The 27,404-nt window shown below is 46.2% G+C and overlaps 1 protein-coding gene across 3 annotated transcripts; it reads right to left on the bottom strand.

The window, feature by feature from the left end:
- Positions 1 to 671: 671 nt before the first annotated feature.
- Positions 672 to 27,404, bottom strand: PHYH (phytanoyl-CoA 2-hydroxylase). Of its 3 annotated transcripts, XM_031651913.1 has the most exons (10): positions 27,291 to 27,388; positions 24,935 to 25,242; positions 23,244 to 23,302; positions 20,262 to 20,372; positions 19,185 to 19,353; positions 16,601 to 16,682; positions 13,285 to 13,466; positions 8,030 to 8,179; positions 5,287 to 5,421; positions 672 to 1,232 (listed from the first exon to the last, which is right to left on the bottom strand). In XM_031651913.1, exons 2-10 carry the CDS (start codon positions 25,211 to 25,213, stop codon positions 1,179 to 1,181), a joined length of 1,221 nt encoding a protein of 406 aa, XP_031507773.1. In that variant the 5' UTR covers positions 25,214 to 25,242; positions 27,291 to 27,388; the 3' UTR covers positions 672 to 1,178.

The raw sequence follows: 27,404 nt of genomic DNA, 5'->3' as shown, positions 1-27,404 counted from the left end.
ACTAAAATTTGTAAAAATAAGGACTGTCTCCTTGCTGCCCTCAGCTGGTACCGAAAATATGGTGCTGTCTTGAAATAAATTTGTTCAGTCCATGCCCACTCCAAATCCAGGCAAAAGTGTCTAAAAATTTCCCTATAGCTTGAAGGACGTTAGGCTTCATTCATATGTGAAAGGTTTCCAGCAGCCCTACCCAATAAGATACATCAAATGAAGTCAGCCTTGTCTTCATTCTACTTATTTATTTATTTTTAATTTATTTTATTTTATTTTTTGGGGGCGGGGGACAGTGTCTTGCTCTGTCGCCCAAGCTGGAGTACAGTGGTGCGATCTCAGCTCACTGCAACCTCCGCCTCCCAGGTTCAAGTGATTCTTCTGCCTCAGCCTCCTGAGTAGCTGGGATTACAGGCACGTGCCACCATGCTCGGCCATTTTTTTTTTTTCTGTATTTTTGGTAGAGATGGGGGTTTTGCCATGTTGGCCAGGCTGGTCTTGAACTCCTGACCTCAGGTGATCCACCCACCTTGGCCTCCCAAAGTGCTAGGATTACAGGCATGAGCCACTGCGCCCAGCCCTCGTCTTCATTCTTTAAGAACAGAGGAAAAGACTGGAAAGAACGAGTCTCCTTGTTAAGGGGATGGTTGGGTTGAAGAAATCACAGAAGAAAGCCCTTGTCTGAGCAGGAATATTCATCTTTATTTGGACTCCATGACACCCTTCCTATGCCCTTCACTTAATGTGAATGTATTATACATTGTTCTAGATTTGGGGGGAAAAAAATCTCTTATGACATAAAATTGGTAGGGAATGGGTTTACCAGAAAGGGGATACAAAACACACACACCCTAAGCTCCAAATGATTCACTTCTGCTTGGGTAAAGAGCTAATTGAATGAAAGAAATTGATTTAACACTTAAATTATACACCAATCACCTTTATTGGCTGCAACCCTAAATTAGTTTCTCTTAAAACAGTAATATTTCACTTTTACTTTTTTTATTTCCATTAAAGCAACACCATTGCGCTGCAAAACTAACTCTCTGCAATTAAGTACCTGATACATGTTTTCTGCTTTTAACAAGTGATAGAAAAGCTTACATCATCTCATTAAGAAAACATTTTCCTTAGACATTTTGTTTGGTTTTGGTTTTCTGTTGAAAGAGTTACAGCAGATGGCTATTTCAAAGATTGATTCTTTCTCCTTTCACAAGTCGAGCTCGAAACATCCAAATATCCTAGAAATAATACCAAACAGAGTGAGTTTATGGAACACTTCAATCTGCCCTCCATTTACCTTCAATTTCACCATAAGACAAAGTTGATTTCTAGCCTCTATGAAAGGTTAAATAGGTTAAATAGGGGAAATAATCCCTGTAATAGTTATATTGATGAGTAAACAAAACAACTCAAATTAAGCTACTTAATCAACTCTTTTTAAAGAATTTTTTGGGGACACAATCTCACCCCATTGCCTAGGCTGAAGTGCAGAGGCTCACTGCAACCTCCACCACCCGGGTACAAATGACTTTCCTGCCTCAGCCTCCTGAGTAGCTGGGATTACAGGCGTGCATCACCACACCTGGCTAACTTTTTGTATTTTTAGTAGAGACAGGGTTTTGTTATGTTGGCCAGACTGGTCTCAAACTCCTGGCCTCAAGTGATCTGTCCGTCTCAGCCTCCCAAAGCCTCCCAAGTGCTGGGATTACAGGTATGAGCCACCAATCTTGGTCTACTTAATTAGCTTCTAAAACAGTGTTAACTAAATTAAGTCAGTGGTTACCCCAGCTGCTGTCAGTCCTTCCTGTTTTATTCAGGATATTTATTGGTGCCAGGTACATAACTGGGTCGATGTCATGTCTGGTTACAGAACAAACAGTTCACTGCCATTTTTCTGCTTACTATTTTTTTTTTTTTTTTTTTGAGACAGAGTTTTGCTCTCATTGCCCAGGCTGGAGTGCAAGGGCACCATCTTGGCTCATTGCAAACTCTGCCTCCTGGGTTCAAGTGATTCTCCTGCCTTAGCCTCCCAAGTAGCTGGGATTAGAGGCATGTGCCACCACAGCCAGCTAATTTTGTATTTGTAGTAGAAACAGGGTTTCACCATGTTGGTCAGGCTGGTCTCAAACTCCTGACCTCAGGTGATCCGCCTGTCTCAGCCTCCCGAAGTGCTGGGATTACAGGAGTGAGCCACTGCACCCGGCCTGACTACTCTCATGTTACTCGTCTGAGCCGTTTTGAGTGTTCTGTTCCTGATGAGATGATAATGGTGAACATGGTATCAAGGATTACTGCTTTGTTTGGTGGGTTTTTCCCCCTTTGACCTTAATAAGATAATTCAGATGTTCTTATTTCTTGGTTCTTGTTTATTTTTGAGCAAACAGCAAGGTATGGTGGAAAGAATAATTTTCAAATTTGACCTGACTCTGAAATCAAGCTTTGTCACTTAGATAGCTTAGATCAACCTCTGGGACTTGTTTTCTTGTCACTGACAGCATGGAGCTTATACTGACTGCCCCACTGGGTTTTGGTGAAGAAAATAAGAAAATGAATATGAATGTGCTTTTGTACTTTACCCAGAGCTATGTAGCAGAGGTTAGTATTGTTATTCTAAATATAACTTACAGAGTAATTAAGCTAAACGTGGGAGGTATTCATTTAGCAACAACCTTGACAAACCTCAAACATGATGTATATATATTTGTTCTCCCTTAAAATTTAGGATATTAGCTCAAAGCTCCAGTTGACAAAACGTATAGGCATTTTAGGTACTGAACAAAAAGAGAGGAAGGACAAGAATTTCTAGGACCTGCAAATGCAAAATCAGAGCATTTTCAGAGATGGGACACATTTCCAGGTTCTAAAGGGAGAAGCAAGATTCCTTTTTTTTTTTTTTCCCGACAGTCTCGCTCTGTTGCCCAGGCTGGAGTGCAGTGGCGTGATCTCGGCTTACTGTAAGCTTCCGGGTTCACGCCATTCTCCTGCCTCAGCCTCCCACGTAGCTGGGACTACAGGCACCTGCCACCACACCCGGCTAATTTTTTGTATTTTTAGTAGAGATAGGGTTTCACCATGTTAGCCAGGATAGCCTCGATCTCCTGACCTCATGATCTGCCTGCCTCGGCCTCCCAAAGTGCTGGGATTACAGGCGTGAGCCACCGTACCCGGCAAGAAGCAAGATTCCTGAGCTGCGAAGGTATTTCAGAAGATGATTCCCAATAGCATGGTAACATGGCACTGGTGCACAGGGACCTACAACTGGCTGAGGAGCCCACAGTTATCACTGCACTCAGTCTATCTGGGGGGCGTGCATGCATTTATGATGATCTAATGCAAATTTAAAAAACAGAATCAGCTTCTTGGTTCAGAGGTTGAAATGTGCATATTCTACAAAGTTAATATGCTTGTTTATTTGCCTTGATTGATAATCTGTCTATTAATGATCAGCAGTACTGAATATCCATGGGTTAAAAACAAATAATTTGAGCCTGAGCAACACAATGAGACCCTATCTCTGCAAAAAAATAAATAAATAAACTAGCCAGGGCACAGTGGTGTGTGCCTGTAGTCTCAGCTACTACGGAGGCTGAGGCAAGAGGATTCCTTGAGCGCAGGAGGTTGAGACTGCAGTGAGCTGTGATTGCACCATTGCACTCCAGCCTGGCTAACAGAGTGGGACCCTGTCTCTAAAAATAAACAGTTAGGCCGGGCGTGGTGGCTCAAGCCTGTAATCCCAGCACTTTGGGAGGCCAAGACGGGTGGATCACGAGGTCAGAAGATCGAGACCATCCTGGCTAACACGGTGAAACCCCGTCTCTACTAAAAAATACAAAAAACTAGCCGGGCGAGGTGGCGGGCGCCTGTAGTCCCAGCTACTCGGGAGGCTGAGGCAGGAGAATGGCGTGAACCCGGGAGACGGAGCTTGCAGTGAGCTGAGATCGTGCCACTGCACTCCAGCCTGGGCAGCAGAGCGAGACCCCGTCTCAAAAAATAAATAAATAAAAAATAAATAAAAAATAAAAATAAATAAAAATAAAAATAAACAGTTAATTAAATTTTAAAAATTTACAAATGATGTGTATTAACTAGGAAACCATATGAAATATTGTCAAATGCCTGTTATTGATAAGCATTAGTGATCTTAAACTTCTGCTACATGCAAACTAGGCCTCTCATAAAACTCCAGATGCACATTTGCCAAAACAGAAACTTGCTCAAGAATTGCAATCTGGGCATCTTACTGGATTCCCTAATGCACAAATACTCTATTATTTATTTATTTATTGAGACAGAGTCTCGCTCTGTCGCCAGGTTGGAGCACAGTGGCGCGATCTCAGCTCACTACAACCTCCAATTCCCTGGTTCAAGCATCCCTGATTCTTCTGCCTCAGCCTCCCGAGTAGCTGGGATTACAGGCACGCGCCACCAGACCCAGCTAATTTTTGTATTTTTAGTAGAGACGGGGTTTCACCATGTTGGCCAGGAAGGTCTCGATCTCCTGACTTCATGATCTGTCTGCCTTGGACTCCCGAAGTGCTGGGATTACAGGCGTGAGCCACCACGCCCAGCAATAAATACTCTCTATTCTATACTAATAAACATGGCCTATGATTGGATCCCAAACCTATAACTTTCCTTCTATCCCTTCAGAAGGTTTTTTTTTTTTTTTTTTTTGAGACAGGGTCTCACTCTGTCACCCAGGCTGGAATGCAGTAGTGCAGTCACACCTCACTGCAGCCTTGACCTCAAGCTCAAGTGAGCCTTTCAACTCAGCCTTCTGAGCAGCTGGGACTACAGCTATGCTCTACCCCACTTGACTAGTTTTTATTTTTATTTCTTTTTCAGTAGAGATGGAGTCTCACTATGTTTCTCAGGCTGGTCTCCAACTCCTGGGCTCAAATGATTCTCCTGCTTTGGCTTCCTGAAGTGTTGGGATTACAGGCATGAGCCGCCATGCCCAGCCAGAAGGCAAGGTTTTGTCTTTCATTTTCTCTCATCTAAATCTGTAGTTTCGTTTTCCTTCACTGCCCTGTGTGAAACAGGACGGCCTGTACATCTTTGGACAGCCCAAAGACATAAAGAAGCAGCAGTAAGTTCTCAAGTCTCCTGCACGGGTGCCCAAGTGTAAATGGAAATTCCATTGTCATTTTTGGTGGGGGCTCAGCCATGTCCCTAAAATGAATCTCAACCCAAGCACTATATACTGTCAAATAAATTAGGTATGAGAATGATGAAGCATCTGAAGAAAAGGAAAACCTGAGATTTTTACCTTGCTGTTGTATACGGACATACCTTCAAGTTCATGCTGTTTTCATCTCCCCAGAATTTATTTGCTATTCCTACAACTTCCTTCTCAATGTTTTCTTGACTGGTGCCCTTCACATCGATGTAGTGACAATCGGCACTGGCGAAATGGCAGGAAATTGCCTGTGCAAAGTGAACAAATTGATATTGGAGAAAAACATCCCATTAATAACAGCGACCAAGCAGGGAGTCTTTCTTTTAGAAAGTCAATTATTTCACTCAGTATTTGATTTCTAAACGGAAAGTCAGGTCCATTGCGTCCTGTGTCAATCTCTTTGTAACTAAGCCTCTTTTTGTTTCCAGCTAAAAGTTAATTGAGAAATTTCAAACGATCATTAACCAGATGTGACATTTATTTTTGAAAGGTATATACGGGAGAGGGAATGAAATTATGTCAGCAACAGGTCTTTAGTTTTTTTTTTTAGCATTTGATTTTCCTAATGAATGGATATCCCAAAGTCTTAAAAAGGACTGCACTCCATGGCAATTTATCTCAAAAGTTAGTTACCTGGTCCAGTTTGGGATGGATTGTTATTTCAGTGGCAATAGATTATGAAACGAACTAAAAATACCTTGAGAAAGAAAATAATGCAGACACCTTCTCTCAAATCAAAGGACATTTAAAAGCCAATACCATTGACATATATTACCCCTCTTGCTTCCTTCTGAGGGTAAGGATGAAATTACTTGGTTCTCCCTATTTTAGAAAAAGTTATAAACAGATCTAAGATGCAAGGCAATCGTTAAAACTTACCTTTTATGTCACAAGTGATCACACTTGTCAGAAAGACTTTCTACTTTGCCCCAAACAACAAATGTCTAGAGAGTGGCGTCACATATCCCATTGCCTCGTAAGCCCTGGTGCCATACGGCACTGTAACAGAGCCCAAGGCAAAGGGAAAACATGCAACCCTATATCTGTATCTTTACGTAATTATAGTAATATTTTTCCAGAACATTAAAGTCATTAAGCCTGGGCATGGTGGCTTATGCCTGTAATTCCAGCATTTTGGGAGGCCAAGGCAGGAGGATCACTTGAGGCCAGGAGTTCAAGACCAGCCTGGGCAACATAGCAAGATCATGTCTGTACAAAAAATGAAAAAATAAAATTAGTCAGGTGTGGTAGTGCGTGTCTGTGAGTCCCAACTTCTCGAGAGGTTGAGGTGGGAGGATGGCTTGACCATGCCCACCCTCCCTCAAGAGTTTCAAGCTGCAGTGAGCTATGGCTAAGCCACGCCACTCCAGCCCTGGGCCAAGGGATAAGATGCTGTCTCAAGAATAAGTATATAAAATAAATAATGTAAAGATTCTAAAATAAAGGAGGCGTTAAAGGCATTGGGCTGTTGAACCAGGGTGAAACCATCTGTCATCCTGGCCTTTTGGGAGGCCCAAGGTGAGAGGAAGATTGCTTAGGGCTGGGGTTCCAGACCAGACAGCCAACCTTGGGTAGAACCCATCTCTGCTAAAAATGCTACAAAAATTGAAAGAAAAGAAGCTGGGGTGTAGAGTGGCGTGTACTATAGTCTCAGCCTCAGGAACTGAGGCAGGAGAGTCGCTTCAGCTCCTGGGAGGCCGAGGTGCAGTGAAGCTGAGATTGCATCCACTGCGTGACATTCCAGCCCAGCCCTGGGCAGCAAATGAGGACTCACATCTCAAAAAAAAAAAAAAAATTGGAAGGTACAAAGTCAATATATTCATAAAACCTCCTATGATTTACAAAATCATTATTTTCACCTCCCTACTTCCTGCCTGGCCTCTGAGAGTTGCTGCATAGTGTGGGGTCAATGTTGACTATTGAGTATTGTATTGTACATGTGATGGATATTGCATTAACTTTGATTTTTTTTGGGAATGAGTCTGTCTATGTGGGCTGGAATGCCAATGGCAGGATCTCAGCTCACTGGCTCCGCCTCCCGGGTTCATGCCATTCCTCCTGCATGGCCTCCCGAGGTAGCTGGGACCCACAGGCTCGCCACCATCCCGGCCTGGTGGTTTTTTTTGTATTTTTTAGAAGAGACGGGGTTTCACTGTGTTAGCCAGGATGGTCTCGATCTCCTGACCTTGTGATCCACCCACCTCAGCCTCCCAAAGTGCTGGGATTACAGGCGTGAGCCACTGCGCCTGTCCTAATTTTGATTTTTTAAAATTTTGCATTAAAATATTACTAAACTTGATTGCAGAGGTTTTTTTTGGCATGCCCTTAAATTTTACCCCTGGGAAGAGTGCCCCAACTTGTCCCACCCTAATCCTGACCCTGATGAGGCTGGTGGAAATATGAATGAATGGAAGACGAAATTTGGCCCCTAACCCGTGGCTTCAGGAGATAACAGTGATTTTTTTTTTTTTTAAATAAAAGCAGGGTCTCGCCATGTTGCCCAGTCTGGTCTAGAATTCTTGCCCCCCAGTGATCCTCCTGCCTCGGCCTCCCAAAGTGCTGGGATTACAGGCATGAGCCACTGCACCTTGCTTTCATAATCAATATTGACAAGGTTAGGATCCTGAGGTCACCTAGCTTCTTACTGATAAGAGCCCGAAAAGACCAAGGTAAGCAAATATATTTCCTGGTAAATAAATTGGACTAAAGTCCAGGTTGGTTAAAAGCCACAAATCTTTAAAATATTAATGCAATTAAATTAAAATTTTATTCAATTAATTTGAATTAAATGAATTAAATACAATTTTTGTTTCTAACCCACGCATCTGCAGCAGGTGCGGCAATGTGAATGCTCACCTTCCGGAATCCCTGGGTTTTGTTCTGACCAGACCCATGGATGAGCAAAGGATGGAAGAAAACGGTGTCTCCCTTCTCCATCACCAGGTGCACCCGAGCGTTGTTTTCCTCGTAGTCCTGGATCCCGTGGAACATTTTGTTAACTCCCCCCTAGAACAAGAAGCAAGCCAAGTCTACGTTTGAGGGGGTACCATAATTAAAAATATTGTCAGTGGTTCATCAGGGAAAGCAAACATCAGGCAAAGAAAGCATTTCTTTCTCCGAAGAGAAAGAAATGTCTAAATTAAATGCTTACTTTTTTCAGTATACAAAAGCCTCTCAGATATCTGGTTTTTAAGAGCCTGGCTCATGCCTGTAATCCCATCTCTTTGGGAGGCCAAGTTGGGAGAATTGCATATGCTCAGGAGTTCAAGATGAGCCTGTGCAACATGGCAAAACCTCATTTCTACAAAAACTGCAAAAATTAACCCGGTCTGGTGGTGCAAGCCTGTGGTCCCAGCTACTCAGGAGGCTGAGGTGGGAGGATCGATTGAGCCAGGAGGGGGAGGTTGCAGTGAGCCAAGATCACACCACTGCCCTCCAGCCTGGACAACAGAGCAAGACTCTGTCTCAAAAAATAATAGTAATTAAAAAAAGAAGTCACATGTTGATATTAAAATCACTGATATTTTTGGAGCAAATGAACAATGTGGAATTTCCACCTGCCCTTCATGACTGCATTATACATGAAGAGCTAGCTTAGTTTTACCTTTTGTGGTCAGTGCAGGCAACCACCTATCTCTTAGGCATTTCCAGCGTAAATCTGTAAGTGTTCTCAGCGTGTTCTCCTCCTCACCAGAACTTTAAATAAATCCTTCATCTCTTACTCAGGAGTGTCTCTGAGAAGCTATTTCCCCAAAATAGAGGGGAGAAAATGCTCAATTTTTCTGAGCTCAAAGACACTTACGTCACATCCAGAATAATGAAAGAATAGTAAATTAAAACACTGTGTTTGTTTGTAACTGTTTCCCAAATTAGTTACTGCTTTAGGTAATGGGGTTATGTTTTATTAAAGAAATTGACCTGAGAAGCACCTTATGAGTCAGAATAAGGAAAGCAGTCCATTCCTGTTCCTAAGCGCGTCCTCAGTTCCTTTCGGTAATGACTACATCCCTCTTAGACAGTGCTGAGACTCGGACCCAGAGCCCTTCTCTCCTGGCCAGGGTGAATGTGTGACCCACACTAAACTAATCATAACTCCCACTCTGCATCTGTGCAGGGTATCTGAGACTCCACACGCTCTTGAAGCCCTGCAAACCTTTCCCTTTGCCTTCCATCAGCCAAAGCCCACTGCAGTTGTGTGCACCAAACTTTATCTAAACCTTAGCTTCACTGATGAGTTTCAAACGAAATGGTTTTATATCAGGATCCAGACACTCAGATATTTTCATTTGACACTGATTATTGATGCAAGAAATCTGAGACGTTCTTTTATTATTATAATTATTATTGAGATGGAGTCTTGCTCTGTCGCCCAAGCTGGAGGGCAGTGGTGCGATCTCACCTCACTGCAACCTCCATCTCCCAGGTTCAGACAATTCTCCTACCTCAGCCTCCCAAGTAGCTGGGACTACAGGCGCTCACTACCAAGCCTGGCTAATTTTTTTATTTTTAGTAGAAACAGGGTTTCACCATGTTGGCCAGGCTGGTCTCAAACTCCTGACCTCAAGTGATCTGCCCAACGCAGACTCCCAAAGTGCTGGGATTACAGGCGTGAGTCACTGTGTCCAGACGGGACAGGAGTTCTTAAAACCATGTTCCTCATTTCCTATCGAACTACAATTCATTCTCCGTGCTTTAACAATGGGGGCTCTTTCTGTTCACAGCATCATGGGTTTCCAGGATCTTTTCTTTTTTTCTTTTTTCTTTCTTTCTTTTTTTTTTTTTTTTTAAGATGGAGTCTTGCTCTGTCACCCAGGCTGGAGTCCAGTGGCGCAATCTCGACTCACTGCAAGCTCTGCCTCCTGGGTTCACGCCATTCTCCTGCCTCAGCCTCCTGAGTAGCTGAGACTACAGGCGCCCGCCACCACGCCCGGCTAATTTTTTTTGTATTTTTACTAGAGACAGGGTTTCACCATGTTAGCCAGGATAGTCTCGATCTTCTGACCTCGTGATCCGCCCGCCTCGGCCTCCCAAAGTGCTGGGATTACAGGCGTGAGCCACCGTGCCTGGCTCTTTTTTTCTTTTTTTGAGACAGAGTTTCGCTTTGTTGCCCAGGCTGGAGTGCAGTGGCATGATCTCGCCTCACTGCAACCTCCACCTCCCGGGTTCAAGCTATTCTCCTGCCTCAGTCTCCCAAGTAGCTGGGACTACAGGTGCACACCACCACACCAGGCTAATTTTGTATTTTTAGTAGAGACAAGGTTTCACCATGTTGGTCATGCTGGTCTTGAACTCCCGACCTCAGGTGATCCACCCGCCTTGGCCTCCCAAAGTGCTGGGATTACAGGCATGAGCCACTGTGCCTGGCCCAGGATCTTTTCTTTTTCTTTTGATACAGGAACTTGCTCTGTCACCCAGGCTGCAGTGCAGTGGCACCAGCATAGCTCACTGCAGCCTTGAACTCCTGGGCTCAAGTGATCCTCCTGCCTCAGCCTCCCAACTAGCTGGGACTACACACATGCACCACCATGCCCAGCTAATTATTATTATTATTACTAGAGATGAGACCTCACTATGTTGCCCAGGGTGGTTGTGAACTTCTAGGCTCAAGCGATCCTCCCACCTTGGCTCCCACAGGATCTTCTCACCTTAGACCTAACGTGTTAATAGTCATCTCTTGCCGGGCGCGGTGGCTCAAGCCTGTAATCCCAGCACTTTGGGAGGCCGAGACGGGTGGATCACGAGGTCAGGAGATGGAGACCATCCTGGCTAACACGGTGAAACCCCGTCTCTACTAAATACAAAAAACTAGCTGGGCGAGGTGGCGGGCGCCTGTAGTCCTAGCTACTCGGGAGGCTGAGGCAGGAGAATGGCGTGAACCCAGGAGGCAGAGCTTGCAGTGAGCTGAGATCCGGCCACCGCACTCCTGCCTGGGTGACAGAGCGAGACTCCATATCAAAAAAAAAAAAAAAAAAGTCATCTCTCTGGTTTCTTCACTTCTAGACTCCTATACCTGCAGTGCGTCCTGCACCAGACCCTGACGTTATTGTCCTTGAAGAGCCGATTTGATCCCATCACCCATGAGCTCAAATGCATTTAACAGTTCCAAGCATCAACAGCCGAATGGATGAACAAACCATGGTTCATGGTGCAGCCATGCAGTGGAATACTACTCAGCAACGGAAGGGAAAGAACTACTGTTGGCCAGGTGCGGTGGCTCACACTTGTGATCCCAGCACTTTGGGAGGCCGAGGAGGGCGGATCACAAGGTCAGGAGATAGAGACCATTCTGGCCAACATGGTGAAGCCTCATCTCTAATAAAAATATAAAAATTAGCTGGGCTTGGTGGCTTGTGCCTGTGGTCCCAGCTACTCAGGAGGCTGAGGCAGGAGAATTGCTTGAACCAGGGAGTTGGACTTTGCGGTGAGCCGAGATCGCACCACTGCATTCCAGCCTGGCGACAAAGTGAGACTCCATCTCAAAAACAAAAAAAAAGAACTACTGTCATACACAACAGCATCAACGAACCTCAAAATCACCATGCTGAGTGAAAGAAGCCAGACTGGAACAAAAAAATCTATATTGTGTAATTACATGTCTATGACATTTTAGAAAATGCAAACTAATCTGTAGTAACAGAAAGCAGCTCAGTGGTTGCCTAGAGCAGGGAGAAGGATGGAGTATCTTGATTGTGGTGATTTCACAGGTATGCGTGTGTGGAAAATGATCAAATTATACATGCAAAATATGTACAATTTACATGACAATTATACCTGAATAAAACTATTTTTATTTTATTTTTTTTAATTAAAAGCTGTTCAGCTGGACGTGGTGGCTCACACCTGTAATCCCAGCACTTTGGGAGGCCGAGGTGGGCAGATCACGAGGTCAAGAGATTAAGACTATCCTGGCCAACATGGTGAAACTCCGTCTCTACTAAAAATACAAAAATTAGCCTGGTGTGGTGGCTCATGCCTGTAGTCCCAGCTACTCGGGAGGTTGAGGCAGGAAAATCACTTGAACCCGGGAGGCAGAGATTGCAGTGAGCCAAGATCGCGCCACTGCACTCCAGCCTAGCGACAGGGTGAGACTCCTTCTCAAAAAAAAAAAAAAAGCTAAAAAGAAAAAAGGTCTTCAATCTTCCTAAAAAGTTTGAACTACACAGTTCCCATTCTCCCCCAAATAAACTGCAGACTTGTTAGTATAACAGTCTTTTCTAATCTGGTCCTAATGTACCTTTTTGGGCTCACCTCCTCTGCCGCTCCCCAAAATATACCCCCACCCCCAACCCATCTAGACTGCGAGCTCCCTGGATCCTTCTCATTGTTTGGTCAGGTTCAGGCTTGCCCTTGACCTTTTGCTTTCCCATATAGACTCTTCCCTATGGGACAATGTACCCTGTCCTGCAACACTCAGGTCAAACACCAGCCTCCCCAGATCCTTTGCTGGTCTCTGCAGTTCAAAGTAGATAATCTCTCCTTCCTTACTCTTAAGAGCCATCAGTTAGTGAGTAAGACTGGCTTGGTGCCTACCATACACATCTGGGGTCGAAGGGTTTATGTCTTACCTCCGCAGCTAGGCTTTACAATCTCGGATCCTATACAGTAGCTACCCAAGCGCCCCACCTTGGCTGGCTTTCAAACACGTGTTGAGGCCAGGTACAGTGGCCCATGACTTTAGTCCCAGCACTTTGGGAGGCCGAGGTGAACGATCACCTGAGGCCAGGAGTTCGAGACCAACCTGGCTAACATGGCAAAACCCCGCCTCTACTAAAAATACAAAAATTAGCTGGGCGTGGTGGTGCACACCTGTAGTACCAGCTACTGGGGAGACTGAGGCAGGAGGATGGCTTGAACCTGGGAGGTGGAGGTTGCAGAATTGAACAAGACACTGTCTCAAAAAAAAAAAAAAAAGGATGGGTTGAAAAAAATAGGTGTGATGAATGTTTTCTCTGACATCCTTGAACTTTCTCTGATCCTCACTGCAAATCTTAGGACAGTGTTTTGCTCAGAAAGGAAATGCCATCTCATTTGTAAGGTCTTTATAGATACTGATGTGAAACAGAAACCGCGAAGGAGATTCAGATCAAGACTCAGCCGCCAGGCAGACCTACCTCCCACTTGGGGTAATCGTGAGGCTTCAGGGAGCCCTTGTGTGTTCCTGGGAGCACAACCAGACAACCATTGTTCCGGTCGATGTGCTCCATTGCCGTCCAGGCACAAACGATGAGATTGCTGGGCCTGAAGGGGAAATAGTGCAGGTCCTGGTGCAGGGGATGACGGGACGTCTTCTTGCCTGCAAAGAAAATCTATTAAAGGATGCTCGAGGCCGGGTGCAGTGGCTCACGCCTGTAACCCCAGCACTTTGGGAGACTGAGGCAAATGGACTGCTTGAGCCTGAGAGTTCAAAACCATCCCGGGAAACATAGTGAGACTCCGTTTCTACAGGAAAAAACAAAACAAAACAACAACAAAAAAAACTAACTGAGCATGGTGGCATGCACCTGTAGTCGCAGCTACTTGGGAGGCTGAGGTGGGTGTATCACTGAGCCTGGAGGTCGAGGCTGCAGTAAGCTGTGATTTTACCGCTGCATTATAGCCTGGGTGACAGAGAGCAAGTCCCTGTCTCAAAAACAAAACAAAACAAAACAAAACAAAAAAAATGCTTGTCTCAGAATTCTTATCCTTTGCCTGTAAAAACAATGACCTGTCCTCATAAGAACCAAACAAATGAAATAATGCTAGAGAAAATCAGCCCTGGAGAGATAAACATCAAATTGGAAATCAACACAGTGACTCCACATCTTCAAGCCCTGCACTCCCTTCTTCTGGGTTGCTGGTAGCTCAGTACATATGCACACTATTTTCCAGCAGGTGGTACATCATCATCATCTCCGTTGTGCTTTATTCTTTTGCCACTCTGGATTGGGCACGGCACCTAGCATGTAGTAAAGTGTTCAAAAACCAGTTGCATTAATTACATTGAAGAGAGTGATATGGAGTCAAATTTGAAATCCCCTTTGAAGTGGTTGATGTCAAAAAAAGTTCTAGGCCGCATGTGGTGGCTCACACCTGTAATCCCAGCACTTTGGGAGGCTGAGGCAGGCAGATCTCTTGAGGCCAGGAGTTTGAGACCAGCCTGGCCAACATGGTGAAACCTCATCTCTACAAAAATACAAAAATTAGCTGGGCATGGTGGTGCACGCCTGTAGTCCCAGCTACTTGGAAGGCTGAGGGCTGAGGCAGGAGAATCACTTGAACCTGGGAGGCAGAGGTTGCAGTGAGTCAAGATCATGCCACTGCACTCCAGCCTGGGAGATAGAGCGAGACTCTGTCTCAAAAAAAAAAAAAAAAAAAGGCCGGGCACGGTTCCTTACACCTGTAATCCCAGCACTTTCGGAGGCTGAGTCAGGTAGATCACCTGAGGTCAGGAGTTCAAGACCAGCCTGACCAACATGGTGAAACCCTATCTCTACTAAAAATACAAAAAAAAATTAGCTGGGTGTGGTGGCAGGCACCTGTAATCCCAGCTACTCAGGAGGATGAGGCAGGAAAACCGCTTCAACCCCGGAGGCGGAGGTTGCACTGAGCTGAGATTGAGGCACTGCACTCCAGCCTGGGAAACAGAGCAAGTCTCCATCTAAAAAAAAAAAAAAAAAAAAAATTCTCTAAGACGTCCTCATCCCCCACGACTATAGTCATTCGGTGCCGTGTCCATTCAGAGTGCCCATGACCACAATGACATTTGCCCCTGGTTTGCTCCCTGAGCCTGGCTCCCGAACAACTGATCTCCGCAGGGAGGGAGACCTGGTAATGCTAAGCCGCCTTCTATCACATAAACCCCTCCCAGTGATCAGAAGGAAGAAGAGGCAGAAAGGATAGGGGACTCTCTCATGGCTGATTTCTACTGCAAGCACAGAGGAATTCCCCAGTGTAGTCCACGTGGTCTGCACTAGAATCTCTGGACTTGAACTCCTGGGCTCAAGCCATCCTCCCCACTCAGCCTTCTGAGTAGTTGGGACCGCAGGTGCACATCCACGCCCAGCTTGGGGAAGGTTATTAAAATATAGAAACCTGGGTTATATTTCTGGCAACGAGGTCTTAGAGTCTACATTTTAGCAAGCACAAGACCGGGCGCGGTGGCTCACACCTATAATCCCAGCATTCTGGGAGGCCAAGGCGGGTGGATCATCTGAAGTCAGGAGTTCGAGACCAGCCTGACCAACATGGCGAAACCCTGTCTCTACTAAAAATACAAAAATTAGCCAGGCGTGGTGGCACGCACCTGTAATCCCAGCTACTTGGGAGACTGAGGCAGGAGAATCAAGAATTGTTTCTTGGGAGGCCGAGACGGGCGGATCACAAGGTCAGGAGATCGAGACCATCCTGGCTAACACGGCGAAACCCCGTCTCTACTAAAAACACACAAAAAAATTAGCCGGGCGAGGTGGCGGCGCCTGTGGTCCCAGCTACTCGGGAGGCTGAGGCAGGAGAATGGCGGGAACCCGGGAGGCGGAGCTTGCAGTGAGCTGAGATCTGGCCACTGCACTCCAGCCTGGGCCACAGAGCGAGACTCCGCCTCAAAAAAAAAAAAAAAAAAAAAAAAAGAATTGTTTCAACCTGAGAGGTGGAGGTTGCAGTGAGCCAAGATCATGCTATTGCACTCCAGCCTGGGCAACAAGAGCAAAACTCCATCTCAAAAAAAAAAAAAAAAAGACAACTATAGTTTGTGACTCATAGTAACAATTTTAATTGTGTTAGTAATAATAATGTCTTCCTATGAGGAATGCAGGAATCCACACTAACACAGCTAAAAAGAGCTAATCAAGCTTAGAGACACCGAATGGCAGGAACCTTTGATATATGAAGAGTTATGTCCGTTAAACTGTATTTTTTGGGGAGCCAGTCATCTGAAAATTCAGCAACAGTCCTTCAGTTTATATCTGAAATCATTAGCACATTTCACTGTTGTTATAGTGTAAATTATTTTAAGACTTACTCATCCAAAGTTTGACAGTTATACACATGATTACAGTTAGACATCAGCTATTATTTTATTATTTTGTTTTGTTTTATTTTATTTATTTTTTAGAGATGGGTTCTCACTGTGTCACCCAGGCTGGAATGCATGCCATTATAGGTTCACTGCAGCCTTCAACTCCTGGGCTCAAGCGATCCTCCCACCTCAACCTTCCAACAGCAGGGACTACAAGTGCACACCACCATGCCTGGATATTTTTTAATTCTATTTTTAGAGACAGAGTCTCACTATGTTGCCCAGACCACTCTCAAACTCCTGGCCTCAGAGATCTTCCTCCCTCAGTCTCCTAAAATGCTGGGATTACAGGCATGAGTTACTGCACCCAGCCAACCTTACACATTTTAATGAAACCCTTTTTTTTTTTTTTTTTGCTTCTCCCTTACAATTACCAGAATCTGGAGGTTTGTTTATCAACATTGTGTGCATGGCCATGATATTAGGTCCAGTGAAGCACTCCACATATTTCAGAATCTAAGAAAACAAACAAACAAAAACAAACCTTGTGGGAAATCAGAAGTATTAGCAACTGGTACAAAGTACAGCAGCTATCCACGCAAGAACCAAGACATCAATAGTTTAAGAACCAAGTGGTATTTCACAACTCTGCAAACAAAGCATCAATAACCCAGCCACTGGAAATCATTCTAAATCTATAACACAGAATTAAATGGGCTTTTTCTGAGCTAGCTGGGAATGAAATCATTTTGTTTTTCTACAAGAAAGATGGGAGCTTTGACGAGATATCAATACAGATTTCTTGTCAACCTAAGCCGCAGAGGGTTGCTCAGTGGGAGGGCAGCTTCCTCTTCCTCGTTGGAGCCTCTGCATACGAAGAGTCCCATACAATTTGCAGCTGTCATGAGTAGCCCGGAAGAAAGCAGAACAGTGGCTTAGAGGACATTTGACAACAGGGACGCTTGGCACTTGACAACTCATTACTGAGATCTGGGAACTAGGAGGTGACGGGAAACGGGGAAGCAAGAGTGAACAAGCAAAGCAGGTCCCAGGTGTTAGATGAAACATGTTAAACCAGTAATGACATGGGTCAGAGCGGCCGAGGGACACTGCATTATGAAGAAAAGGCTAGCATGGGAACCCATGACAGGGAGAGCTGGTTTAGTCATGGGGCCTGGGAGCTGGGCTGCTGCTACCTTGTGCACAGAACCCAGCAACGGAGGGGGCAAAAGCAGAAAGGGCTCAACACTGAGGTCCGGTGCAGTAGTTCACACCTGTAATCCCAGCACTTTGGGCAGCTGAGGCGGGTGGATCCCTTGAGGTCATGAGTTCGAGACCAGCCTGGCCAACATGGTGAAACTGCATCACTACTAAAAATACAAAAATTCGCTGGGCATGGTGGCGCGTGTCTGTAATCACAGCTACTTGGGAAGCTGAGACAGGAGAATCACTTGAACCCAGGAGGCGGAGGTTGCAGTGAGTCAAGATCACGCCACTGCACTCCAGCTCCAGCCTGAGCAGCAAGAGTGAGACTCCATCTCAAAAAAAAAAAAAAAAAAAGCCCATGATATTCAAATTTTGATTCCACAAAAAAATGACTCCAAAAAATGAGCCACCTTCTACTGCTTCCTCACTATTTGATCTCTTGTGGATAAGGAATATTGGCAATTTGATTATGAAACCCTGGAAAGGTTATAAAAGCCTAGGAGTCAGGCACACACTTGCTTTTTATAAAGCCTGGTAGTTTTCGGCATTCACCAAGGCTGGGATTTTCTAAACCCTGGTCATTCAAGAGCCATCTTCACAACTTCTGACATAACTTGGACTGTTATTTAGCCAATGATTTCCCTACCCTTAGTTAGCTCACTTCTTTTTTTTATTTTTTATTTTTATTTTTATTGTTTTGAGATGGAGTCTCGCTCTGTCGCCTAGGCTGAAGTGCAATGGTGTGATCTCGGCTCACTGCAACCTCCACCTCCTGGGTTTAAGCGATTCTCCTGCCTCAGCCTACCGAGTAGCTGGGATTACAGGCGTCCGCCACCACGCCCGGCTAATTTTTGTATTTTTAGTAGAGACGGGGTTTCACCATGTTGGTCAGGCTGGTCTCAAACTTCTGACCTTGTGATCTGCCCACCTTGGCATCCCAAAGTGCTGGGATTACAGGCATGAGCCACTGTGCCTGGCAGTTAGCTCACTTCTTATACTCAATCTTTTTTTTTTCCTCTTTTTTTCCAATTCAGATAGTAGTCTCGCTATGTTGCCCAGACAGGTCTTGAACTCCTGACCTCAAGTGATTCTCCTGCTTCAGCCTCCCAAAGTGTCACTACAACTGGCCTTTTTATTTAATCTTGTCCTAATTGACAACATTCTTGAAATCATGAGTTTGGTAAACTGTTGAGTTTTTTCCAATACATTTAAAAATAAATATCTAACTATTAAAATAATTTATACCTCCTAAAATCATGGCATAGACCATCAGATACTGGTCCCACTCTTTAGAAATGTAGGAAATTGGCCAGGCTCAGTGGCTCATGCCTGTAATCCCAGCACTTTGGGAGGCCAAAGTGGATGGATCACGAGGTCAGAAGTTCGAGACCAGCATGAGCAACATGGTGAAACCCCGTCTCTACTAAAAATACAAAAATTAGCCAGGTGTGGTGGCAGGCACCTGTAAACTTAGCTGCTCAGGAGGCTGAGGCAGGAGAATCACTTGAACCTGGGAGGCAGAGGTTGCAGTGAGCCGAGATTACACAACTGCACTCCAGCGTGGGCAACAGAGTGAGACTCTGTCTCCAGGCAAGAAAAGAAAAGAAACCCACTGATTTTACTCAATTCAACTCCTTTCCATATCCAGCTCTAAGAGCAGTTAATCCTGGGCTCAAGCGATCCACCTGCCTCAGCCTCCCAGAGTGCTCGGATTACAGGAGTGAGCCACTGCGCAGGGCCAAATCAGTGGGTTTTACAGGCGGGCATACATGCTGGCAATTAAGCAGAAGCAAAGCCAGGGTGGTCTCTGACCTCGGGGAGAGTGCAGTATCTGAAGAGCTCCTTATCTTCCTGGAAATCCTGGACCTTCGTGGTCATCTTCTCACTTGGAGTATATTCCGATTTCGAAATGGTCACATCTCTCATTACTACTAATCCGAATGGTTTCACCTCCTTTCTGCAGATTTTTTCAAACTCATTCCTAGAAAATTTAATTTGCAAATGATGTCGTCACCACTGGCTCTAAGCACCTGCCCTGCCCTCCTCTGTGGAAAGGGTTGCAGACTTGAGGGGTGGTTTCTCTGCACGAAGTCGGCCTCCAGCTTTAGGTCTGGATGGGAATGCCTCCCATTCCAATGAAAAGCAGGAGAAACTGTTAGCCTAGAATCCACTACCAGAATTAAATCATTCCCTAGTTTAGCATACCGGTAGGGAAGTCTTTTTATGATTTGGTTACATCGTAATAATAATAGCAAACACTTCTGTAACACTTACCATGTGCCCAGCTCTATTCAAAGTGCTTTCCATATATTTCACCTTATTTAGTCATAACAACACTAGGACATAAGTACTATTATTATCCCCATTTTACAGATGAGGAAACAGAGGCATGGGATGTGAAGTAAATTGCCCCAGGACACATAATATTAAGTGGTGGAGCTGAGACTGAAGCCCAGGCGTGGTGGCTCCCGACCTTAATCCCAGCAACTGAGGAGGGTGAGGCCAGGAGTTCAAGACCAGCCTGGGCAACATAGTGAGACTCCCTGTCTCTAAAAACAAAGAAATAAAAAATTAGCCGGGTATGGTGGTGCACACCTGTGGTCCCAGCTACTCAGGAGGCTGAGGCAGGAGGATCGCTTGAGCCCAGAAACTTGAGGCTGCAGTAAGCTATGATTGCACCACTGCACTCTAGCCTACACAACAGAGTGAGGCCCTTTCTCAACAACAACAAAAAAAGTCAGTCTGGCACCAGAGCCGGTGCTTCTAAACACTTCCCAACAAACCAACTCATTAAAAAACATCTGTAAAGGCAGGAGTGAATCCATCTTATATTCTCATTACATGCACACAATACATACTTTTGTAAAATAACAAATAGTGTTACTGTACCGAAAGCGTTGAATATCAGCATCAGGTACAAGATTTTTGATTACAAGAAACCCATTTTCTTCATAAAATTTTCTCTGTTCCAGGGTTAGAACATTATTATCCAGAGTATACCTAAAGGAGAAAAATAATCCTAAAATAAGTTAAATTTTTAAATTACCGGCTAGGCACAATGGCTCACACCAGTATTCCTAGCACTTTGGGAGGCCGAGGCAAGTGGATCACTTGAGGTCAGGAATTTGAGACCAGCCCAGGCAACATGACGAAACCCTGTCTCTACAAAAAAATACTGGTTGTGCCACTCCACTCCAGCTTGGGTGACAGAGTGAGACTCTGCCTCAAAAAAAAAAATTTTTTTTAAATGACTTCCTAAAAATATGTATCAAGAACCTGAGGCTAGGCATGGGGGCTCACGCCTATAATCCCAACACTTTGGGAGGCCGAGGCAGGTGGATCGCCTAAGGTCAGGAGTTTGAGACCAGCCTGACCAACATAGTGAAAACCCATCTCTACTAAAAATACAAAGTTTAGCCAGTCATGGTGGTGGGCATCTGTAATCCCAGCTACTCGGGAGGCTGAGGCAGGAAAATTGCTTGAACTGGGAGGCGGAGGTTGCAGTGAGCTGTGATCATGACACTGCACTCCAGCCTGGGCGACAGAGCAAGACTCCGTCTCAGAAACAACAACAACAACAAAAACAAAACAAAACAAAAAACAAGAATCTAAGAAACGGTCATGCTCTTCAATCCAGCATTTCTAAGACCAAGGAAATAATCTGAAAACTTAAGCTTTATGTTCAAAATGTTAACTATGGTCACCAAAAAAAGTACTTGAGTGAGCCGGGCACAGTGGCTCATGCCTGTAATCCCAGCTCTTTGGGAGGCTGAGGCAGGTGGATCACCTGAGGTTGGGAGTTCGAGACCAGCCTGACTAACATGATGAAACTCCATCTCTACTAAAAATACAAAAATTAGCGTGCCTGTAATCCCAGCTACTCAGAAGGTCGAGGCAGGAGAATCGCTAGAACCCGGAAGGTGGAGATTGCAGTGAGCTGAGATCGCACCAGTGCACTCCAGTCTGGGTGACAGAGCAAGACTCTGTCTCAGAAAAAAAAAAAGTGCATTAGTGGAAGAAAATTAACTACTGACACTATGTTCACTCAGTGGAATATGACTCAGACATTAAAAATTGAGGCCATATAATAGGATGGACGGCGGGCACAGTGGCTCACGCCTGTAATCCTAGCACTTTGGGAGGCCGAGGCGGGCGGATCATGAGGTCAGGAGATCGAGGCCATCCTGGCTAACACGGTGAAACCTGTCTCCACTAAAAACACAAAAAATTAGCCGGGTGTGGTGGCGGGCGCCTGTAGTCCAGCTACTGTGGAAGCTGAGGAAGGAGAATGGCATGAACCCAGGAGGCAGAGCTTGCAGTGAATCGAGATTGCACCCTGCACTCCAGCCTGGGCTACAGAGCCAGACTCCATCTCAAAATAAAATAAAATAAAATATGGACAATGCTTATTATAATAAAATATTATTACAATTATGTAAAACCAAGACACTATATGAAAAACAAAAAAGCCTGCAAAGAAATATGCCAAAGCAATTTTTAACAGTGATTGCCTTTAGTAATGGAATTAGGGATGATTTTTAAAAATTCCTTCTATTAGGCCCGGCGCGGTGGCTCACGCCTGTAATCCCAGCACTTTGGGAGGCCAAGGCGGGTGGATCACAAGGTCAGGACCATCGAGACCACGGTGAAACCCCTTCTCTACTAAAAATACAAAAAATTAGCCAGGCGTGGTGGCGGGCGCCTGTAGTCCCAGCTACTCAGGAGGCTGAGGCAGGAGAATGGCGGGAACCCAGGAGGTGGAGCTTGCATTGAGCCGAGATCGCACCACTGCACTCTAGCCTGGGCGCCAGAGCAAGACTCTGTCTCAAAAAAAAAAAAAAAAAAATTCCTTCTATTTCTCTGATGTTTCTGTAATGAATACATATGATTTTTCAGATGAGAAACAAATTCAATAAATTTTATATTTTTAACTGTCCAGTTGATGCACTCCAAGAAGTAAAGTAACAAAATCCAAATAAATGTACAGCATACCCATAAACTGAAATCACCCAACCTATTCCTTAAGATTGGAATTGTGGTTGTATGAGAATATTTAGGAAGGTCAAGATCTTCCCCTTTAAAGGTGATTTAAGATAAACCAAAGATGCTAGTTAATATGTCCATATAACCAAATTACAAGCTTAGCTTTTTTTTTTTTTTTTTTTTTTGAGGTGGAGTCTGGCTCTGTCACCCAGGCTGGAGTGCAGTGGTGTCATATCAGCTCACTGCAACCTTGACCCCCCAGGTTCAAGCAATTCCCCCGCTTCAGCCTCCTGAGTAGCTGGGATTATAGGTGCACACCACCATGCCCAGCTAATTTTTGTATTTTTGTAGAGGTGGGGTTTCATGACGTTGTCCAGGCTGGTCTCGAACTCCTGACCTCAAGTGATCCACCCGCGTTGGCCTCCCAAAGTGCTGGGATTACAGGCATGAGCCACCGTGCCCGGCTACAAGTTAATTTAAATATGATGTGTAATAACTGAATTTCTAAAAGTCAGATTATAAGGCTGGTGTGATGGCTCAGGCCTGTAATCCCAGCACTTTAGGAGGCCAAGGCAGGAGGATTGCTTTAGCCCAGGAGTTCAAGACCAACCTGGGCAACACAGGAAGGGCCCATCTCTATTAAAAATAAATAAATGTCAGATTATGTATTTTCTGGTATTTTTCCTTCTTTCTGAATCTTAAAATACATACAGAAAATTAGTCGGTCTTCAAAATTTTCCACAATTGTACTAATTAGAATAAATCCTGGAAACAGAGGATTTGTATAATAAAATTCTAATCAGGTAACATGTGGTATATTATATCATTACCACTCACGAAACTTTTGTATACATAATAGCTTTCAAAATTAAAACTTAAACTACTTACTGGAATTGTTGAGGATGGAAACTGGCAGAGGAAATAGTCCCTGTAGTGGGATGAGCTACCTAGGATGTGAATTAAGGCAAATAAAGTAAAATACAGAAGGCCAGGTGCGGTGGCTCATGCCTGTAATTCCAGAACTTTGGGAGGCTGAGGTAGGCCGATCACTTGAGCTCAGGAGTTGCAGACCAGCCTGGCCAACATGGTGAAACCCCATCTCTACTAAAAACACAAATTAGGCCGAGAGCGGTGGCTCACGTTTGTAATCCTAGCACTTTGGGAGGACGAGGCGGGTGGATCACCTGAGGTCAGGAGTTTGAGACCAGCCTGACCAATATGCTGAAACCCCATCTCTACTAAAAATAGAAAAATTAGCCAGGGGTGGTGGCGTTCATCTATAATCCCAGCTACTCGGGAGGCTAAGACAGGAGAATCGCTTGAACTTGGGAGGCGGAGGTTGCAGTGAGCCGAGATCGCACCACTGCACTCCAGGCTGGACGACAGAGAGAGACTCCATTCCAGGAAAAAAAAAAAATACTACTAGTACTACTACTAATAAGAATACAAATTACACTCGGGAGGCTGAGGCAGGGGAATAGCTTGAATCCCGGAGGCGGAGGTTGCAGTGGGCCGACATCGCGGCACTGCACTCCAGCCTGGCCACAGAGCAAGGCTCTGTCTCAAAAAAAAAACAACAATAATAATAACAATAATAATACAAATTCGCCTGGCATCGTGGCGCAGCCCTGTAGTCCCAGCTACTTGGGAGGCTGAGGTAGGAGGATCTCTTGAGTCCAAGAGTGAGCCGAGATCGCACCACTACTGCACTCCAGCCTGGGTGACAGAGAGAGTCCCTGTTTAAAAAAAAAAAACCCTCAAAAGCAAAACTCTAGAAATTCCTTTTAAAGATCTCTTTTCTATCCGGTAACTGCAGGCAGTTGACATAGAATTGCATTGTTTCTTGAGCTTAATTGGTTACTTTCGGAAGGTCACTCTCATCAGTCAACATGTTGTCTTTTCTTTCTCTCTGTTTCTCTCTTTTGTAGCGCACTGGCCTTCACGGCTCACTGTAACCTTAGAGTCCTGGCCTTGGCCTCCAGAAGAGCTGGGACAAATAGGCAAGGCGTGTGCCCCCGCGCCAGTCCTCACCCTCTGTCCTTCCCTAAATAGTGTCTTTATATAACTCGGTGGCAAGGCCGTAGTCCAGCAGGGAGGCCGTCCTGGGCAACGCCTGCCTGGCCAGCTCCTGCCCGGGAGGGCACCGTCCTGTACCCTCCCGTGGGGGCCGGGTCACCGCCTGCCTGGGCCCCTTCCAGGCAACCTTGCGCGCCTGTGCACCATGCGCCTGTGACTGGACATCTCTGGGTGTCTGGACAGCCGCGGGAGTCACACGCAGCCGGTGAAACGACATCTCCACAAAACAAGGAGCAGAGGCCCCCAGGGATCCCGGAGAGCAGCGCGACGCGGCAAGTGCCCCGAGCTCAGGGCGGCCGCGCGTGTCCCCGGGGGACGCAGCCTCCTCCCCGCTCCCCGGCTCCGGGAAGAGACGCGACCCAGGCGGGTCCCAGGCGCGGAGCGAGGAGGCGCCGGGGCTGGGATGCGCGCGACGCCGAGGCCTCCACTCGGACCCGGGCCACCACTCAGGCCGCGGCGCCGGCGCCCGGTCCAGCCCGACACCCGCGCAGCTCAAAGGATACGACGGCCCCGGCCGAGGGGCGGCGGAGGTGGCCCAGTATGATCTGCAGGCGGGCGGCGGCGCGGGGCTGCTCCATGGCGGCGGCGCGGGGACTCCCCCCACTCAAGGTCTCGGCCCCATTTAGCTCCGCGGGCGGCTCCGCCTCCAGGCGCGGTCCGGGGCAAGACGCAGGCTGGATTAGGGGCGGCGCCATCTCGCGGGCCGGGCTGCTGGGGCGCCCTAGTCCGCTAGGGTCCGCGCGCCGGGCAACCGCGCGGGGCTGACGTGCTCCCCACACCATGATCCTTTCGTCCTTTCTTTTCTTTCTTTCTTTTTAAAAAGAGACAAGATTTTGCTCTGTCGCCCAGGCTGGTATGCAGTGCCCGATCATAGCTCACTGCAGCTTTGAACTCTTGGGCTAATTATAATTTTTTGTAGAGATGGGGTCTCCCTACATTGCCCAGGTGAGTCTCAAACTCCTCCCCGCCTCCCGCCTCGACCTCCCAAAGTGCTGGGACTACAGGCGTGAGTCATCGCCCCTGCCCCGCACCCTGTTTCTATTCCATCACCAGGACCCTCCCTGCCTCCCGGAGGCTCGGGGACCCAGTGACCAGGCTGAGGTCACCCAGTGACAAGTGGCTGGGCCAGGACCTCACTCACGCTCCTAACATCATGGCTTCCATCTATTTCACCCCACGTGACTGCTCCTTCCATTGACAGCTGAAAGAATAAAATCTTCGATTTAAACAAAAAGTTTGCCAGGCACGGTGGCTCGCGCCTGTAATCCCAGCACTTTGGGAGGCCAAGGCGGGCGGATCACAGGGTCAGGAGTTCAAGACCAGCCTGGCCAACTTGGTGAAACCCTGTCTCTACTAAAGATACAAAAATTAGCTGGGTGTTGTGGTGCACGCCTGTAATCCCAGCTGCTGGGGAGGCTGAAGCAAGAGAATCGCTTGCAACCGGGAGGTGGAGAATGCAGTAAGCCAAGATCGCACCACTGCATTCCAGCCTAGGAAGGGGCAAGACTCCGCCTCTAAAACAAACAAACAAACAAACAAACAAACAGGTTTTTAACCAGATGCGGTGGCTCACGCCCGTAACCCCAACGCTTTGGGAGGCCGAGGCAGGAGGATCGCTTGAGCACAGGATTGCTAGAGATCAAGACCAACCTAGGTAACATAGTGAGAACACCCGATCTACAAAAAATTAGCCAGGCCTGGTGGCAGGCACCGGTAGTCCCAGCTACTCGGGAGGCTGAGGCAGGAGAATGGTGTGAACCCGGGAGGCGGAGCTTGCAGTGAGCCGAGATCCAGCCATTGCACTCCAGCCTGGGTGACAGAGCAAGACTCAGTTCAAAAAAAAAAAAAAAAAAGAAAGAAAGAAAAATTCCAGACATTGTGTGAGGAAGCATTGCAAAACTTTCTGTTAGCTGTTGCATGTAGCCCCCAGTCACCTTCCCCACGCTTGCTCGATCTATCACGACCCTTTCATGTAGACCCCTTAGAGTTGTAAGCCCTTCAAAGGGCCAAAAATTTCTTTGTCAGGGAGCTTGGTTTTTTGAGACTCAAGTCTGCCGAAGCTCCCAGCCTAATAAAGCCTCTTCCTTCTTTAACCCCGCGTCTGAGGAGTTTTGTCTATGGCACGTCCTGTGACAGGAGGATCACCTGAGCCCAGGAATTTGAGGTTGCAGTGAGCCCAGATCGTACCTCTGCACTCCAGCCTGGCCAACAGAGTGAGGCCCTGTCCAAAAAACACAAAAACAAAAAACAAACAAAACTCCAAAACAGCAACAACGAAGTTTTGAAAATAAAAATAAAAAAATAAAAATGCTAAGATTCATCCCTAGAAGTCATATGTGCCATTCAAAAGGGGTATTTCATTTAGTGGGACTCCAGCCCATAATATTATAAACAGTTCGGTAGGTCATTTAAAAAAAAAAGTGAATAAAATAAATGACCTCCAGAAAAGTCTGATGCAGACAGCCCAGTAGGGTGTAAATTTCTTAGAGAACTGGAGCACCTCTTTGTAAGATTTCGTTTCTATTCCGTAACTATGGATATTGACATAGCATTGCACTGTTTTACTGTCTCATTTTCTCACTGATTTTTTTTTTCTTTTTTAGCTTAAGAGTTACTTCCAGAACGTCGCAGCACACGTTATCACTGCTTGCATGAGATGTTTATAGAATTTGGTGACAATGTCGCAGTCCAGGAGGGAGGCCCGCAGCCAGCATCACCAGCCCCTTCCCGTTTGCGCAGGCGGGGAGGAAAATGGCAGCGCCAGGGCTTCCCCTGGTCCCTCCCGCTTTCTCCGGGATTCCGCCCACCCCAGGGTCTCAGGCCAACAGAAGGACCCGGGAGGCCTCAGCAGCTCCTGACCTCATCTGCCCCACTTCGGCATCCCGCGCGGGAATGTGACCATGTAGGAGTGACCCGCAGCTCTCAAGGACCCAGCGGTTTGTCACGGTTTGAACGGAAGCGCGGGGCCTGGGG

This window comes from Papio anubis, chromosome 11, assembly GCF_008728515.1.
Source record: "Papio anubis isolate 15944 chromosome 11, Panubis1.0, whole genome shotgun sequence".
Taxonomy (NCBI): domain Eukaryota; kingdom Metazoa; phylum Chordata; class Mammalia; order Primates; family Cercopithecidae; genus Papio; species Papio anubis.
Note: the sequence above shows the minus strand (reverse complement) of the source record. Positions and strands in the feature narration are given on the sequence as shown.